Below are 19,803 nucleotides of genomic sequence, written 5' to 3'. Positions count from 1 at the left end.
GATCAATTCTATCTCTGTGTCCCTTAATCTATTAATGAGGGTAGCGGTGTAGTGACCCATCTACATTCAGGGAGCAAATAGTTAAAAAAAAAGAAGAAAGAGAAAAGAATAAGGAAGGAACAACTCATCTGAACAAAGGAGGTTACTATCCGCTTCTGTTGTCGTGTGGAGCTCTCCCCCTCGACCTTCTCTAGGCCAGTGTCAAAAATCATTCGTTGGAAGACATTGTTGGCAGTCTTCCAATCGTTGAAAATATCCCGGCAGATGGCGAAGCCGAACCCTGTCTTCGCTCCATAGACACTCCAGTAAGGTCGGACCCCATTTGGGTTGAATCAGTCTAGGAAGCAGGAAGTGCAGCGGGCTTCGGAGGGCGAGACTGGATAGGAGGAACTGATATCACCCTCATCTGAGCAGGAGTGGAGGATGCTTTCTTTTGCGCCTTGCCCGAAGTCTTGACTTTTTTTGGGCCTCGACGGTGGTCGAAGAGGGTGCCCTCTTCGAACCCTTTTTCAGCTCCTTAGGCCTTATTTCTGTAATTAAAAAAAATCAGCATCTGTAAAAAGAAAAAGATTAAGCATTGGGAAGATTGGAGAAATCCGCACCTTTGGGGTCAGTTGTACTGATGCCAGCATTGAAGAGAGTCTGCTCTGACAACAACTCTTTTAGTGGAGAAATTTTGTACCCTCGTAAAGTTGTGGAGCGCTGTAAGTCCTCATCCCCAAGCTTCGGGATTTGAGAGACAGAATCCTTCAACCGACCCCAATACGAAAGTCTCCACTCTTCAATGGAAGGCTCCGAAATAAAGAAAAACCAATCTTTTCAACCATGGATCGATGAAGGAGCCCCTTTTATCAAGATAGAGACCTCCCTCGGAGGAGAGACGTACCACCAATCATCGGTATGCCTTTTTATAGTATAAAAGGATTGAAAAAGAGAGAGAGAAGGATGGACTTTAGTCTTGGAACAAAGAATAAGAAAGCCGATGATGAAACGAAAAAATTTCGGAATAACAGAACAAAGAGAGATGTCAAAGAAGCGAAAAAATTCAGTGACAAAAGAATGAATGGATAACCTAAGTCCGACCTTGAAGGCTTCTTCATACAGGCCGATCCTACCAAGAGGGGGACTATTGATCCTATCACTAGGACCAGGGGGTTCTAGTTCAAATGAAGGAGGGATCCCAAATCGGGCGCGGATGAGACTCAAGTCCCTCGGGCCCAATTTGGAACTGATTGTGTCGGAAACAAAAGACAGTACAACACCACGCCCTTTGCCCGAACTAATAGGAGCTTCCTTCAAAGAGGAAGACGACTTGGAAGACCAGCCTTCGCTGAGACTCCCAAAATCGGCCATTGGAAGGCATAGGAAGAAAATAGGAGAAAGTTGTTCCAGAAAAAGAAAGAAAAACTAATCGGACTTGAGAAATGGAGGAGAAATTAGAGAGAGGGGAAGAAAACCAACCTATGACAGCACAGGAGATGGAGACGGTGGATCAAAAGGGAGCCACTGGCGATTTGGAAGGACTCTCGGAGCAGCAAGACGATCGAAAAAGCTCTTGAAACAGGAACGCTGATCGGAGAAGAAAGAAAAAGAAAGGCTTGAAGAAATCTAGAAGCATAAGAAAAAGAAGGCAAGGGATACGGCTCCTTTTTATAGGCGCAGAAGGATAGAACAGCTTGGATACCAAATTCGGCCTAGCAGTCCGATGATCGACACTTGGCATGTTCCTGTTGGTCAGCAAGAGGTGACAGTTGGCTCATTAAGATTTTGCACTGGAAACAAGGCATGCCAGCCTTCGAATTCCGTCAATTACTCCGCTTCCTATGGTCATGATTACCTATTGATGTGACCTCTTCGGCTACTCATGTACTTCCTTCTTCTGAATCGAACTCGGGAGTAGGGGGCATGTGTTATGGGGTAATCTGTTATTCAGGCCGAAGACATGAATCGGACATATGGTGAAGCTTATAGAGTCGGTGCCACAGTATTGTTGGAGATGAATGTCTGATCCCGAAAGTAAATATGTCTCTCCGAATCTTGGAAGGATTCTGAAGGAGGTCGTTCAGTACCTAGCTTCGGACATCCCCGATCTTAATTTTGGCCCATGGTAATCCTTACACTCGACAATCTTCCCAATCAGAGCATCAGAGTCTGGTTGACCTTGACTTCGGCTGATAATCAAAGCTCCACCAACCAATCCCAGTCCCCCCAGTGGGCTAACATCCGAACAATCCGATTTCAGACTTCGGTAGCAGATATGCTTCAGACTCACCAATTTTTATCCCAGCGAATACAACTGACTCCGGCTACCATCATTCGGTGCCTACATGCATTGGGCCACTTCGAAGCCTCCTCAACCAAAGTCGGCCCGATCCTATCGGCACCCTCATTTTAAATTCAAAAGTGCCTACGGTGCCACAACTGGCTCTAAAACTGATAAGGCAAGTGTAACTGCCCAATCCCGAAGATCTTGATCGAAAGTTTCGTAATATCGCACCCAAATCGGCCATGCCACCTATTTGAAACGGCTTTTCAGTCCTCGCCTACAAACTGGCCTTCAGAGGACCCCAAGATACGTGCGCACAATCTCTCTCGATGCTCCTCTTCTGTTTCTCTGAAATCTGATTTAAGCATCGGAGGGTCCCCACTGGAGCCAACTCCGGTCAGGACTTATCTTGTAGGTCACCTCCCTGGAAGGATGCGCCACCGCTCCAGCTACTTCGACCGAGTTCTGGATTTCAGTGGCAATAGTACCTGTAGCAGAATTAACACCAACTTTATTAGAATTTATTTTAATGGTGCTGAATTTGAGCTCTTTGTTGCCTTCTCCATCTTCCCCACTCCATCTTTCCTCCTCTCGTTGTTCAAAAGCAAATAACAGAAAAATAGGCTTCAGGAGCCTTTTAGGTAGGTATTGCTTGGTATTGGGCAAACTTGGCTTGGGTTGGTCCGTCCTGGGATGGTGCTGAGTGAAACTGATTGGTTTGCACATATTTCCCAAGGAACCAGGGACTGGTGGAGTTCCACGATGTAGTTCCTCCCAGGTCCAATTCAGCAAGTCTAATATAGACCAGCATCCATGGAGTCCTCCATCGACGCACATGACAGTTATTCAGGTGACGCAAAGAAGTAGGGCCAGAAATTGGTTGCTTTCTTGGATCCAGAGCTTGTTTAAGTATTAATTTTTATTTGATTATAGTTGTATAATGGTTGTTGACATGATAATAATTAGGACTGAGGAAACAGGGTGGATTTGGATAAGATCCTGATGGATCTGGATTCAAATCATCTCTTTAGAATCTGAATCCAGTTCCATAACAGATTCAAGTCTGCTTATGGTTGGACATTTTTGGATGGTTATTAAACCTTTTATTAGAAAATTTTGGACCTGATATTTAGTCTTCCGTTGAGATGAAATTACAACAAAAGAAATCTACACTTAGCAATGAAGCTTCTTAGGCCCATTTTCAGGCTTTTAATGTTTGATTTTACGAATCTTTTTAATTTGAGTTCATCCATCTATTCACTGCATCTTCTGATCTCCTATTTGGGTTTCTAACTACTGATATCTTGCTTCACTTTTTATGAGCTTTCTGTGAATCTTATTCTGCTCCATTTATAGCACTAGTGATTCACATATCATGGTCCACAGTTTCTTACGTAATGAGATTTAGAGCTTCTTTTTGTGTTTCTCACTTTTTTTTTTAAAAAAAAACATATCAGGTATCATTTTTTTTGTGGTTTCATCTTCTGTGCTATATATGTCAGTGATGATTCACATCTTTTTTGTGGTATATCAGGTCTTCAGTTGCTTTGGACAATACTTCTGCCTTCATTTTGAGGCCTTCCAGATGGCCATGGCACCTGTTTACATAGCATTCTTGCGCTTCATGGGGGATGAGTCTGAGGCTAAAAATTACAGCTACAGCCTTGAGGTTGGTGGTAATGGACGCAAGATAATCTGGCAAGGGGTGCCTCGAAGCATAAGAGACAGCCACAAGAAGGTGCGTGATAGCTATGATGGGCTTGTCATCCACCGAAACATGGCCCTATTCTTCTCGGGTGGGGATAGGAAGGAATTAAAGCTGAAGGTGACTGGGAAAATTTGGAAGGAACAGTGAGAATCTGTGGGTCCAGATGATCCATGTAATGTGTTTTCTGATCATGTATTCTTGCGAGCTTGCAGGCAAGCTCAAATGGCTTGCAAGAATGCATGAGTACATTAGTGGAAAACCAATCTGTTACACCATAAAACATATACATGTTATGTCAGATATAGGGAACCTGCTGCTGATTCTATTTTATCGAGTCCATCTGAAGGTAAAACTCTTTTTGTTAGGGAAACATGGCAAGATAATGTTTTCTTTCGAGTGTGCTTTAATATATGCTTTGAATGATAGTCTAGATAATTTATTCTGAAGCTCATGATCCTATTATTCTTCTGAATCTTGGTATTTGTGCTTCTATTTTTTGGGGTCTTGGAGATAGTATGGATCATATTTGTGTTTAGATCAATCTAATTTTATGAAGTCTCTCCTTAGGCCCATCTGTCTCATATCATGATTTGGTCATACTATCTATGTGAATGTGTCCGATGTTGATTGGCAAAGACCTGTAATTAACATTGGGAGGTTCAATTGCAGATTGGTTAGAGTCAAGGCGAGCCCACCTGGTGTTGTCTAGGTTTCTTACACGGACACCTCAGCTACAATGTAATTCTAGGTTATATCTAGAAAAATATATTCTTCTAAGTAAAGTTCATATGTTTTCAGCCAATCTGACATGATAGATGAAGAGTAAGGGGAATGCAAGGACTAAGGTGAGCACAGAAGTATAACCTAGCCAGGAGCCTGATGTCCTCTTAAGTCAAACAGCCAATCATGTTAGTCTGTTATTTAGTCTAAATTTTATGACATGTAGTTTTTTGTAATCCAATAAAATGTTGTCTGCTTATGCTGATCTTTTATGATATCTTTATTTATGATGTCGGTGTTTGTGTTTGATACAATTTGTAAAATGTGATTTTTATATTGTGGACTCCTATTGCTATGTCATTGTTTTACCTTGTTATCATTATTTAATAGCGAAACCTTTACATAAATTGCAAGTGTCATGATAAGGATTAGGCTGTGCTATTCAAGTGGTTTTCCTCCTATTTTGCCAGAACCACCCTTTTGTTTATCAGATTATTGACTTGCATAAACTTATTTAGATCTATTTAGGAAGGTAGGGAAACATCAACCATTACACATCACCATAAGTTTGACAGGTTAAAATTTTGACCATTCCACACTTCAATATGAATACATCATTGGCCTTCTCAACAGCTTAATCTAAGGTTATGCCCTTGGGTGCAATCCTTTTACCTAGTTCTATATAAGTGAATTAAAGTCTCCTTTGATACATGGTGGACAGTGGCATCTAACCACTAATCCATTATCAGGTAGTTTCAGTGGCTTTCTAGTGTTCATTCTTCCAATATTGTTTGATATACCTGGTTTACCACCATTACTTACTGTATTTATACACAAAAGCCATCTTTTGCACTACAGTGATCCAAGTGGCCCTTAAATGGCCTTTTGAGCCTTCAGTACTCTTCCTTCTTAGGGAAATTTTGACATGTTTCATGGTAGTGGATAGTCATAATATCTCACAAATACCATTAAAATGTGTAAAATAACTTGAAAATAATTAACTCAATTATTTTTTTAATATATTAGATCTCATTTTGAATTCTTGGTTCATCTTTCTCCTCTCTTGAAAGTTCAAAAGTTCATAGAATTCAAATCTAGTAACATATCCTTTTAGAAATTTATGAATTCTTCCTTTTTGCTAAATCATCTTTTCTCTCTCCTGCTGATTTGGAGGTTAATATGAACATGTTTGTTTTTGCATACCATCTCTGCTCATTTCTTATTTTCCTATACCATTAATATCACAATCCCTTCCTATATAGAATTTAGCATTTTTTAAGCCTTTTATAAGAGGAATTTAATGAGAGTTGTTATAAATTTTTTAAAATCTTTGATAGAGTCGTCTGACAAGGATTGTATTTAGACTTGAAAAACTGGGAAACTAAGTCACTTACATATTGTTTAAGATATGATATTTTGCATGATATATGGTTTGGAAGCCTCCAAGTCTATTAATTATAGTATGTACATGTTTTATGAGGTTTAAATCATGATCAACAGTATAGGATTTTGGTTTATATGTTTTATGACAGTTTGGCACAATAATACTATCACAATGATGTCGGTTTATTCCTGTTTTGTGTAGAGATAAGAGAACTCCAAATGCCTGACTTTTTAGTTCTTAATAATTCTATGAATATAATCAATGGTATAGATTCTCAAATCAAAATATCTATTATGGATTTTGACCTATAGGATTGAGATTTCAATCTTTTTAGGAGGGTGGATGAACTGTATGTAAAGTTGAAGAAGACGGTCCCATTCATTGTAGGAAAAGAAAAGGTACATATGTTGATTTGAGATGTGAACCTAGGATTTGCACCAACAGAACCTTTGAAATAAATTATGATTCAGATTGAAATCTTAAAGGATAGCACCACCTGAGAACTCAAACCATGGATGCATTGCTTGGAAATGACCATTAAGCACTCTAAGTCATATTTTGTTTTACACACACATGTATATATATAAATAAAGGAGCTCTCATGCCAACCTTCCAATAACATTTCCATATATTGGAGTTCTCGAGCTTCTTGCATGTGCCAAATTCCCAATAGCCTTTCCATTGCTCAGTTCTACATGAATCCTTTTGTTTGTTGGTAAGTAAAACATTAATTGTGTGTATGCATCTTATGAGATTGTCCAAACTTGGTTAATGTACAAACTTTAAACAAATGAGAATACAAGCATATAGCTTTGTAAGTATTACAGGCCCCCAGTTGAACTGTTACTTAGAAGTTCTTTTCACAGGGAATCAAAAGGAGTACGTTTTTAAACTTGGTCTCTTTATTTCAGGTGTTGGTGTTTGTTATGGAATTGTAGCTGATACCCTAACTCAGCCTTCTGAGGTGGTGCAATTATATAGATCAGAGAACAACATAGGGATGAGGCTCTATGAACCAAATCATTCTGCTCTTAAGTCCCTGAGGGGATCCAACATCCAAATACTGCTGGATGTTCCATATGGCATGAGCTCAACTATCTAGCCACCAAATCCTCAATTTTCTAATGATTGGATTTGAAAGAATGTGATATCATAGTTTCCCAGTGTCATAATAAGGTACATTGTTATATAGGCAATGGGGTGACCCCTGGAACCTTGGCACACTATGCCCAAGCTTCCATGCAAAACATTTATCAGGTACCATCATTGGCAGGATTGCAAACAAAAAAAAATCAAGGTGTCGGCATCAATTTCTGTGGTGATTCCCAGTGAATCATATCCTCTCTGACATTCACTTCTGAGGCAAGATTGGTTTTGGAACCAATGGCGATGATTTTAATCAACACTGGAGCACCACTGTTGGCTGATGTAACCTTATTTTAGTTACATTGAGAACCCAAGAGAAATCTCTCTTTTCTATGCCTCATTCACATCCCCTAAGACTGTTGTAGCGGATGGGCAATTCAACCAGAATCCTTCTGATAAAAAGACAGGTGCAATATATTCAGTTTTGAAAAAATTGGGGAGGTTTTACTGTGGAAATCTCTTTTTTGGCATGTTTGATGTATGACCGGAGTTGGAATGGATTGGAATGGGAATTGAAATAGCCATATCTTTCAATGTGTTTGGTTCGGGATCGGAATCGGAATGAGATTTGAATACTAAGGAGAAAGTAGGAATTGAATTTTAAGAGATTAAGACATTTTCATTATCTTTTTGGAATCAGAATTAGAATGCAACTCTTCTAATCCAATGATTAGAATGGGAGTTGCTCAACCAAACATGTCCTTATAGTCCTGATGTGTGTCATAAGGTACTTCAACAAGAGATGGAAGAGCACTAGAGACATGCATATTTGATAGTGTTTAGTGAAAACATGAAGCAGCCACCTGGTGTCAAACATAATTGGGGGCTGTCCTACCCAAATAAAATCCATGTCTATCTGATAACCTTTTCATCAGGCAGTGAGGCAAAAAGGATACTGGAAATGTTTGGAACAAACCATGTTGCAGTAAAGCTAATGTTAGATGGAATTCAAAAATTTAATGTTCAATAAAATTCGATCAACTAGATTTGGTGGCCTGTCAAACAAATCTACTGCATTGACCATGATTCATGTGGCTGCGTATATAATTATGAACTTTTACTATGTTTTTCCTTTATATAAGAGTGGTGAAAAAATTAATTCAATACTGTGCGGTGTTTTCTGAAAATGAAGCCAAATAATCGTGGATACAGTATCTTAACATTAAAAAGTAGCAGGAGGCGGTTAACCTTTTAAATTGTGTGCAGTACATAAGGCTGGTATGTTCCTCTTGGCGTCATTTTAAGTTGATTATTGACTGTAACATTTAAGGAGAAAGTTACCTTTGGTGATGAAGCAACGACCTAATAATAGCAATTATAATAAATACTAGGAGGGGTCTTACTGGTTGAGTATTCTAGTCCTAGATGATAACTTCCTTTTGAAGATTAATCACAATTCCTTCACAAAATTAATTTAACAAATAAATAATTTTTTTCCAAAAAAATAACTAAATGAGCAATAATTATTGTCTTATTCTATAAGCAACCATCATGGTCTACTTATATTCAAATCCAATATTTAAAATTTATTCTGTGCACAGCCAATTAAAGGTGGTAATAGATTGGATATGGATTAAATAGACTATTATTTATATTTACTTCATATTTGTCTCATGGCAAGACGAGACAAATAGAATTAGATGGGATGGATTGGCTAGATCAAAGTGCATAAAATTATAAATTTTTTTAATATAAATTATTTTTTTATCTTGTGAAAGAGATTTGTGAAGAAATATATATTTAGATTGAGTTCGGAACAAATTTTTTCGTTATATATATGCCTACTTCGGATTTATTTCTGATTAGATAAAATCTATTTCATTCAAATAGGATCAGATTGAGTATCTAAGACAGATTAAATTGCTGTCCCCACAGGCAATGTCCGTTTAAATATACAGTCCTCACAGTCACAGGTATCCTAACACAGGTTCAAAAATGTCAATTACACAACTTGTATGAGGCAAGCCCTCCCCGAGTCCCATTCAGTCGGGTGCTTACACTTCCTATGAGCTAAATACATCAGTCGCACATTTGTACCCTCTTGCCTTCTTGATCACGATGAATTCATGATAAAATGTTTAAAAAGAAATAGAAAAATTCTTCTTTACCAAAAAAAAAAAAAAAAAAAAACCAAGATACAGACCGTTCTTTTTTCAAGGGACGGTCCAGATGAAACAGGTTGGAATCCCCAGTCAAGCCCACTGGCATTTCAGATAACGACAAAAGCTGTGAGCTAAGTACCTTTTCCCATTCCATCATCCTTCCCTTCCCCCGGCGGGATTGAGACTTCCGACTCTCGTCCTCGCCACCGGCGCCGCCTCGTCGCTCGGCCACCGCCGCTCCATCGCACCGAGAGAGAGAGAGAGAGAAATGGAGGTAGAGAGACTTGGGTGCATGAACTCGTTCGTGGACCAGGGGAGCGTGGAGAGCTGCCGCTACTTCCTGGCGCGGCGCACCGTCCTGGAGATGCTCCGCGACCGTGGCTATCCCATCCCCGCCGAGCAGATCAACCTCACCCTCGACGAATTCCGCTCCGAGTACGGCGAGAGCCCCGATCGCAATCGCCTCAGCCTCTCCTACTCCCTCTCCTCGCAGCCCAACAACAAGGTCCTCTCTCTCGCTATCTCTCTGAAATCCTTTCTTTTCCCCAATTCCTGGTTTATCTAAGTTTCTTCTTTATGTTAGGATGATGCCTTTCTGTTTCGTTTTGATTCTACGCTGTGTTTGCTTTGTTTGTGCGCAAATAATGCTACATTCACCCACATGCATTTCCTCCGTTTTGTCGTACAATTTATAGAACTTAAGATTGGTATGATTTCAGATGTTATTCCCACATTTTATCATCCATTATCTTCACCTTTTTTTTTTTTTGTTGTGTTTTTGTGGGGGTGAGGGGAGGAAAGTGAAAAGGAAGTGGACTCGAAACAGTATGTTGTTGACATTTAATCTTTTTTCTTGGTGAAATGTTCACGATTGAAAGTGACAGTCCCTCGGATCCACGTGATGATCTCATTATATGCCATTAAAGTTATGAATTAAATTCAGTTTTCCTATTCTTTGAACCTGATGCTTCGAAGTTAACCTAATTCAGGTTGGCATGAAATCTTTAGTTTCTAGCTTCGCGATTCTGAATTCTGGCTAATGGTTGCTCCATATCAATTTCTATGGCCATGATCATTACCATAACAATAAAGCGCCTGTCAGCTATGAATTCCGCCTTCATATTTTAGACTCTGGAAACCTAATTATGATCATATATGTAGGTTTTATTTACTTAAGCCCTTGTAAAACCCTAGACATGGTTCTCCTGATGCTATCTCATGTCATTTTGGTGCTAGAGTTTTGTTACCCATGTCATCTTGCACCGTATGTCTGCATTCTTTTGATGGAGTTTATTTTTTGTGAGTTAGTCTTTTGATTTCATGGCCTTGTGAAACCAATCTCTTTCATGTGTTTGAGAATCCAACTTGGAGCTCTAGTGTATGTCTAGCACGAGATATCTTTAAAATCCCTAGTTTTGGCTAATACATTTGTAACACCACCACAAATTCCCCACTTGAAACCCTCATAGAAGATGTGTTCCTTTTTTTAAGTAGATTCTGCCAAATTTATCTTGATGCTATTAAATTTGTAATCTTGAAATGTTGTCTGATATTGTGTTTTTGATTTTGATGATTGAAGTATTGTTCATTTTGATATACCCCTCCTTAAGCTATCAATTTCATGTATTCCCTACACTTAAAAAATGGCAATGCTTCCTTCTTCTATCAAAATGCCTTTTTTCCAGTGTTTCATCTTCTTTTTTATGTTTAATAATTGATTTTATTCTTTATGAGTGGGTTTCCTCTACTGTTGTTTTCTGTATTTATTCATTTATTTTTTGTTGTTGGAGAATATGATTGCTCAGGTCTGTTTATGCACCTTTTGGAGAACCTAGGCATCTCTTTGTTGATGTGGTGTGCCCTTTCTCTTGCTTCAGGTTCATGTTATATTTTGTGGAACTGAACCTGTCAAATTGGCAGTGATACGTGAAATATACATGCAAGTTGGTAAAGAAAATTTGTATGGGTTAATATTAATTCTCCAAAGCAAAATGACATCGAAAGCTCGAGAAGCAATCAAAGATATTTTCAAATTTAAAGTGGAGACATTTCATGTAAGTTTGAAATTCCAAACTCACATACTTTTCATATATATATATATATATATATATATATATATTACCTTTTCTGTGAGGAAAACCTGAAAGTATATTGGGTTTACTAACATAATGAAACCTTTTGGAAGACATGGTCTAATTACAATGCTTCTTTAAAATGCAAGATGTGCAGTATTTTGCTCTCATTAGGTTCTTTATGTGATTCTTAAAATTGGAATCAAATTATTCATCTTTCCATTTTTAAAATATACTTCCTGCATTTGCATGGAAGGAGCCTTTAGTTTATGCTGTTGTTTCTGTTAGTGTATCGTAACATACATAGCTATGTTCTTTTTTATTAGTGTATTGTTGGCGGTTGGAATCTTTGAATAATGGGGAGTTAGATATTTTAGGGACATGTACTCAATTTTGAGACTTGAGTTACAGAAACCTTAATACGTTATGTCATTTTGTCAATGAATTTTTGAAGTTGCCTCATAATTTACTATGTGCCGCTGCCAATATCATCTTTTATGTTGGCAAGAAGCAGTTAAGTCTTTGCTTAAACTGCACCAGAATACAAACTGAGCTCTTTGTTTGGATGCTCATTATTGAGGTTGGGCTTGGATTTGGCTTGACCAGTGGATCTTATGAGCAGTCAATGTAGTTTATAGTCAGGTCTCAACATGGGATATATGGTAGTTTTATTGAATGGACTTGTGAAGGTTATCGTGTTGATATGACCAATGTGTTGGAACAGCAACCTAATTAAGACTTGATCTTAGGATTCTTAGGCCACTTGATTGTATTACTTGTCTAATAATTTCTGAACCCACAGGTGTTTGATTATTGGAAACAATACACACCATACAATATATAATATATAAAAGGATAGAAACTGTGATTTGATTCAGCAACAATGCTTTGCAAGATAGAGCCTATATGCATACCTAGACTCCGATTTTGCAGGATAATCTATTTATGGTTGCCCATGGATGATTGAGCTGGCATGATTGCATGATGAAAAAGTGCAAGGTGGATAGCATGTTCCTGCTTGCATATTTGTTTATATAACTGCATTGTCCCAACGCTGCTCGTTGTATCTAGGGAGCATGATTATGTTTATTTATGTTTTTTTAAGAAAGTTTGGCTTCATTGCATGCTTAATCTTCAATGTTCATATTTCAGAATCAGAAAATAGTTAATATCAACTTATACTTTTGACTAAACTCTTTGAGATGGATGTAATGTACTTGTGTTAATTGGGAGGTGCTAAGTAGAGACTATGTGTGGGAAGATGTTTCCATTTAAAGGGCATGTTGATTTGGTCAAGAAGCTTATTTTTGTTGTTCTTGAAGGCACCAGCATTAATTGCAAAGAATTAGGCTTTTTATGAAAATTAGGTGGCAAACTTAATTACATCAATTGTCATATATTAGTTTTGAGCACTGTGATCTATATCCAGGTTTGCTATTAGTAAAAACCTCAAAAAGCTAAGAGGGCATAGGGGTGAGGAATGTGAGAGGGTGAGAGAGAGAGATGAATTTATTAACTTAATTTTTGTTATAGGACAACAAGTTGGCACGACCACATGATATCCACGAACTATGGCAATGATGTGATTATTTATTTGATTTGATGTCTCCTTCATATTGTTGCATAAATATCTAATGTTCCCAACTTTGAAAGTATTTAATCATGTCTTATTAGAGCCTTATTTTCATCAGCAATTTGTGTTGCAGCTATCACAAATAAAGGAGTAGGGGACCCCTTGTTAGTGACCTTTCTTGATAGTGGATGACTCACATTGACGTTGAATTCGAACAATTTTGTACAATTTTGCTAGTGGGTTTAGTTTTCTAATGTCTCTTTCACCAGATCTTGCACTTGAAGTGCCAATAACATAAAAGAATATTCAACCAACATAGTTCACGTGCTCAATTATATACCTTTCAAAGAACACATGCTCAAAAATTTATATATTTTATTTTTAAGATATATTTTACAAATATATCTTACATTCCCATGTTTTCATAAATGTATTTTAAAATAAATACAAATATGTTTTATTGATAATGTTCATGAATACTTATTCTATCATCTATAAAGTAAATTTTACATGTCCTGGTAAACCCTCCACCTTTCACACAAGCACTGTGAACTTCCTTGGCTACTTATGTATTGTAAAGGCACAACTACCTATGAAGCATTTTTCTTAGTAGAGAATAAAAAGAGGTTTCATTGTGTGTAAAGACTTAGGACCTCACCCTAAAAGATTAGTCGAAAGGTGTTACTTGGATTCTTTAACCTTGTATAAGCATTCAAGATCTTCCATGCATAGTCGATGTCGGACTAAACACTTGCATCATATGTAACGAATGAGGACCTCAACCAACAAATCAAGAAGGTGTTTTTTTGATTTCTTGGCTGATGCAAGTACCCAAGATCTTCTTAGTGCATAGCCAATCCAAGGCTAAATACATGCTTGTAGGGACTCTCAGATACTCTTCCTATTTAAGCTTTGGTATCCTTGCTAGGTTAAGGGTCCAAATCCAATCAAATCCAATGATAAACACTATAATCAGCTTGTGGTCAGCAATGAAAGGGCCCATGCTACATTGTCTTTTAGTTCATTTGGGCCATAGATTGGGTTCGCTTTGATACTTTTTGTAATAATCTCACCCAAAAATGCTAGTCCGAGGGTGTTATTTGGGTTTCTTGGCTCTGTATGGGTATCCAAGATCTTCCAATGCATAGCTATTATGGGACTAAACATATGCCTGCATGGGCTCTTTCATTGTAGCTCTATAATTCCTCCTTTGCTATTCTCTTGAGCCTGTACCTTACTTCAGCTTCTTTCTTTATTCTTTTTTTTCCTTTTCTGACCCTTTCAACTCTTGCATGAGCAGCTTCTCAAGCTGTCTTGTAGTTTTCCTAGTGCTAATAACTAGCGAAAAATAACCAATACATTAAACTTACAAACAAGAACAAATTCTTGTTTCTTTGCCCTAGATGGCTATTCTTACTTTAGTTTTCCCCCTCCTAGATCATGGTTGGGACCACATTTGGCGCTTTTCATGACAAAAATTTGTAAGCAGGTACTAATGTCCGTATCCTGTTCAGATAATCTATTAACCCTCTAGCAGTCTTTTTCTCGATAAAATCTACACGTTCCTTTTTGTTAAATCTTTTCTCATTTGAAAGCTTGATTTCCCAGATTTCAGAAGTTAGACATTCCAAACAAAAAGCACTTGAAGCTCATAACCCTCATGCATTTTCAAAAGAATGTGTCCTTGTCACATTGTTCATGAAATCCTAGTCCTTGGGTTCACATTGTCAAGTACAATTGCAGCTAACCATATAATTGTAGGTTTAAAAACTCCACCTTAATTTTGCATCCATGAGATTCTTACATAGAGAATCATCTCCAGTTTTTGCATAGTTATATGTTCTTATCTTTCTTCTTCTTTCTATCTTTACTATCTAAATTTTTCGTTGTCATTTTGAAAAATGGATTAAGAATGTGGACTTTTCATTTTCCCATTACATAATTCTTTCTTTATTGAATTTTTGCTTCCATTTATCCTCCAAAAAATTAAACGCTCATTGATCATCTTCACCCTTCATTATAATTATGCATGCGCTCCATATGTAGAAAATATATTGAATCTCTACTGCATTGTTGTTCACTAAGAAGATCCCAGTTATAAAAAAGAAGGAATTGTTCTCACTTTTCTTACATGTCTAAAAAATTGCTCTGACCCGAAACATGCATTTTGGATCCAAATAGATGTGGATTGTTATATTAATACTATTTTATTTTAAAAAAAATCAGAATTATAAGTTGCACAATCATAAAACAATGATAATCTGACTGGTAAAGGAAAAAAGTCATAATAGTTCCTTGGAAAATGAATCAGTTTACTTAACCTACCTCATAAACAGGCCATGTAGGTTGTAACCACAACTTAGAATGTTTGTTGAGATCTAGATGGTTACTGTATTCTATCAGTATGTATTGCTTTTATATTGCAGATCACTGAATTGCTGGTCAACATTACAAAGCATGTTTTGAAGCCAAGGCATGATGTGCTTACAGAAGAAGAGAAACAGAAGCTTTTAAAGAAGTACAACGTGGAGGATAGCCAGGTACAGCCAGACTTGGAGGTTCCAATCAATGTGGTGTTTCTTGCATTTATGAATTCTCCATCTTGTTAATTTGCCAATGTTATATCCATCTTTTTATGAGATATGAGATCCTATTTTGGCTTCTCTACTCTTAAGAGATCGTTAATTCAGATGATGTTTTGTTTTTAACCCATAGAATAACAATCACTTATTTTCATCTACCCAAACTAGTCCTCTTTAGGCAGATGATGTTAGAACATAGCCATTGGATATTTCTCCTTCAGACTTGAGACATGCTTGATGGTCTTTAGGAAATCATGGCAAGTTTCTTGCAGTGAATATCTACTTGCAGTCTTATTTCTGGAAAATTGTTATGAGATCCTATTTCTGTGGATACAGTGTGGTGCCTGCTCTTCTATTTGTACACTCTCGCTCTGAGTTCAAACATCTATTGCCTCATGATCCTTTCAGGGTTAAATTCTACTCTAATAATGTAGTTCCAGTCGACTTTAATGATTTTGATTCTACTTCCAATTGAGCATAATGAGTATCTGTAGTGGAATTTTCAATGGCATCATTTGATTTATTCAAAGTTCCATAATTTTGGCTGACAGGTAATAAAAGATCCAAAAAAAATGGGAAGTTCATAATAAATAAAGAAAAGTAAATGGTCTCTTTCGAATTTACTCTACTGTTTAAAATATTTAGGTGTATCTTCTAGAAGATCAACAGTTTGACATCTTTTATTGTTTGAGTAATTAAAAAAATAGAAATATAAACTTCGAAAATAGAACAATTTAAAAAACATTGCAATTGCAAGTAGGAGAACAGATTTGGCGTTATTTCAAAAGTACAATATTTCATTTAATAATAGTCTAATTTGCAGATTTCGCCTACTCATATGACACTTTTGATTGTAAGCATGGTTTACAAGATCTTGCTTAATTTTTATGTCTTAAATGTAAAAATTAAGATAGCATTTCTTTTAGATTTCTTGCAATCCAAATCTTACATGCTTTCTGCTTAAGATTTGCAAAATTTGAGTTGAATCTTATGAAAACACATTCTGAGACCGTGATAAATTACTCCAAGAAACTTCAAGGTAGGAATTCTTAGCCATATTTACTGGTTTTACCAAAATAACTGAAATTGGATGATGACCAAATCCAAGTTTCAGGTTAATTATGGCTTAATTATGCCATATGTTGGTTCGTGTCATCTGCAATTTTAAACTTTGATCCAATTTTTTTTTAGTTATACATTAGATATATTTTTCGTTTTTTTTTCTAAATACAAGTGTTAAATAAATACTTCCCTGCATCATTGATTTATCTAAAAGGTTATCATAATTCATAGGTGCTAAGCCTGATATGCGTAGTTGAACATTTACCTATCCGCTTAAGCCTTTGGATATTGGTTATTCAACATGGTATCAGAGCTTTGGTTTATTGGAGGTCAAGTTTGAATCCCTCTAGTTCAATTATTTCTTTAGTTATCCCCAGTTTATTATCTTGATTCTTGTCTATTTCAGACTCAATTATCCCTTGCTGTGTGGTTTGCTCCACATGTTGGATAGGTGTTCAGCCTGATATACATAGTTGACTCTTTCCCTATTAACTTAAACTTTTGGGATAAAAAATTGGTTACCCAGCAGCACAAAGAGGAGTCTGTTGTTCTTCGCTAAAATTGACCTTGAAAATGCATTGTATATATGGATTTGATTGCTGTTGGTTAGATGCAAAGGGGATGGGCTTCTAATACAAAGGGACTGATGTGGTCAAAATTTGCATAAGGTTAGTTTCTTCTCTTGGTGAATGGAATGTTTAAAAACTCTTAGTGCCTGAGAGGCCCAAGACAAAGTGATTCAATATTCTTCTTATACTGATAATTATGTTGAAGATGTTTTTGACAAGATGTGCTAATAAGCAATGGGCAAAAGGCTTGATGGATAAAAATTTATGGAGCTGAAGAATGCCCTTTTGTGTAACTGATTGTTGGGTCTATGAAATTAAGGGCACTGTCTTTCTTTTGGTTGTTGATCCAGTTACTTTACACAGACTTTGAGTAAATACAACCGGTCACATCAGCCATCAAAATGCCCTGAAGATAACCAGGTAATGCAGAGTAGGTATCCCAAATCTTGGATCCATTATGGTTAGCTCAATCACCCTATGTGCCTCTCTAAAAATATGCTTGACTATACATGATGTGATACTCGATTTAAGTCTCCAAATGTCCATCAGCAAATGGATGAATAGGCAGCCATTGCTGATGATCTTCTGCCATGATCTGGAAGATGACCGTTCTAGAATCCCCCTTCCAATATGATGTGATCAGCTTGCAGAACAGTGATGTTGTACACCAACCCTTCCTATGCAGCCTTCAATTTAGCTAGTGGGACTAATGTCTAGGAGATGAGAACCTGCTACCATAAAGGCTGCTCTGGAGTCATGAATGATGAGCCTCCTCCAATTTGGCCCTTGTTTCTAACACTGCTATTGAAGTTGATTTTGAGAAAATTTGGGGGTGGGGTTCTCCAAATGAAATAAATTAAACGGGACACAGAAACTACATATACAGAACCCCAGATTTTCCTAATATCCATCCACCCATTTAATGATTTAGCCTTGATGAAGTCCAAGGCATGGTGTAAGGCTCTCAAAACAACAAGTCGGGACTCTTATTCTCGAAAACTCTTCTATTTCTGCTGACCATACATGATAGACAATATAGCATAGCGAGAGGGACCTGTCTAGTAGTGAAAGCAGTTTGATATAACTATTAAACAAATGGGTGAACTTTGAAGTATGGGATTTAGGAGTTGTCTCCAATGTGACCATGATTTGGAAGTATATAATTGAGGGAAACGGTGTTATGTGCTGAGTTTTAGAAAGGAGTAAATAGGTATCTAGAATTGCAGAACTAGGCTTTGGATGATAAATTTCAACAGGATGAATAACAAATAGGCCTCTAGTTACTTAGATAAGGACTATGATGTGAGTTGCTTCTTTTATTTGTTGAGATAAGTAACTAGGGTAAACATGCTTAATATATGTTACTTTTATCAAACATAGTAATTTAGCAATTGTTGGTGATACCAAGGTTCCCAAAATTGACTTGAACTGCCTGGTTCGGTGCATATTGCACAGAACCAGTACAGAACCAGGTAGCTAAGGGTGATTGGTTTTGGGACTCGGCAGGAACCGATCCAAATGAATAATGGAAGAGGAAGAGGAGAAATGGCCTTCCCAACCACTCTCTCCTTATGAATTTCAGAAGGCTTTGGAGTGTATGGGAACGAGGAAAAGATGGGGAAGGAGATATTTTGTAGGTCGACAGCTCATATCAAAGAAGGAAAAAAATGCAAAATCTTCTTTCTATCTCTCTGTATTTTTCTTTTAAAAGCCTAAAATAGGCCAAAAAATGCTAAAACAAGGGAAGATCTGTCATTGTTTTTAACTATATCATGATTCGTAATATGTTGTAAATTTAGGGGTGGTCTATGCATTGAAGAAGAAATCATGATTTTTCATTGATCTTCTAAAATAATAAAAAATGCTCGAATATTTTAAGAAATGGTAGCATATCTAGGGTGTGCATGTTACTTGCTCTATTTTTTTTAGGCAGCAGCTTGTTTAAATTTGGGTATCGGTTATGGCTAACCCAAACCAGCTCGTTCTTTCAATACCTAATACTATTGTACTTTTGTATTTCAGCTTCCTCGAATGCTGGAAACTGATGCAATTGCTCGATATTATGGTCTTCAGAAGGGACAGGTTGTGAAGGTGACGTACGATGGAGAACTTACTCGGTCTCATGTCACTTACCGCTGTATCATGTGATAACAACTTGTGGAAATATAACCAAATGTTAGTTCTGCAATGCGCTGTTTGTTTCTAACTCTGCATGTCACATGGATTGCTAGCTTGAATTGACCTTTTTCCCCCCTTTTTTGGGTACCAATGATCATTCATGTTTTATTTGCTTAGTTTTCTGTCTTTGTTAGTTCATTATCTGGTTCTTGCTCCATAGGGAACTGCTAACAAACCGATAGGATGTCACCTAAGTTTCTGAACTTTTTTTCTGACCACAATCTTCTATCGAACAATCTGTTAATTTGCCAGATTTGGCTCGATTATGTACATGTGCTTGTTAACCATTTTGTATGATTATTAACTTAAATTTGATCTTCCATAGTTGCTGGAAATGTGACAGCATGGCATGAAGTGTATCTCATTTTCGGCCATTGGTGCTGTTCTATGAGATGTTGGCACGTCATTTACTTTTTTTTTTTTATTATTGTTTTTTTTTTT

At 37.1% G+C, this 19,803-nt stretch overlaps 2 protein-coding genes across 7 annotated transcripts in view; both read left to right on the top strand.

The window, feature by feature from the left end:
* Positions 1-7,789, top strand: part of LOC105045544 (E3 ubiquitin-protein ligase DIS1) — a 54,422-nt gene extending 46,633 nt beyond the window's left edge. For 2 of the 5 annotated variants that reach the window (XR_012141584.1, XR_003800933.2), the window contains exons 5-6: positions 3,801-4,320; positions 6,990-7,788. Coding sequence is in view for 1 of the 5 variants with exons in the window: in XM_019850468.3 (XP_019706027.1) it covers positions 3,801-4,121 (321 nt within the window). In the remaining 4 variants the exon portion in view is untranslated. Of the gene's footprint in view, positions 1-3,800; positions 4,444-6,989 lie in introns of those variants that run through there. The other 3 variants (XR_012141585.1, XR_012141583.1, XM_019850468.3) reach the window with 3 other exon arrangements.
* A 1,682-nt stretch (positions 7,790-9,471) lies between these two features.
* LOC105045542 (DNA-directed RNA polymerase V subunit 5A) lies at positions 9,472-19,478 on the top strand. 2 transcript variants are annotated; one of them, XM_073258122.1, is made up of 4 exons: positions 9,472-9,831; positions 11,204-11,380; positions 15,398-15,511; positions 15,890-15,950. In XM_073258122.1, exons 1-4 carry the CDS (start codon positions 9,595-9,597, stop codon positions 15,926-15,928), a joined length of 567 nt encoding a protein of 188 aa, XP_073114223.1. In that variant the 5' UTR covers positions 9,472-9,594; the 3' UTR covers positions 15,929-15,950. The 2 variants fall into 2 exon arrangements, with proteins under 2 accessions (XP_073114223.1, XP_010922166.1); XM_010923864.4 differs by lacking the exon at positions 15,890-15,950 and adding an exon at positions 19,207-19,478 and having other exon boundaries at positions 9,473-9,831.
* The last annotated feature ends 325 nt before the right edge of the window (positions 19,479-19,803 follow it).

This window comes from Elaeis guineensis, chromosome 5 (assembly GCF_000442705.2).
Source record: "Elaeis guineensis isolate ETL-2024a chromosome 5, EG11, whole genome shotgun sequence".
In the NCBI taxonomy this organism is placed as follows: Eukaryota; Viridiplantae; Streptophyta; class Magnoliopsida; order Arecales; family Arecaceae; genus Elaeis; species Elaeis guineensis.
Note: the sequence above shows the minus strand (reverse complement) of the source record. Positions and strands in the feature narration are given on the sequence as shown.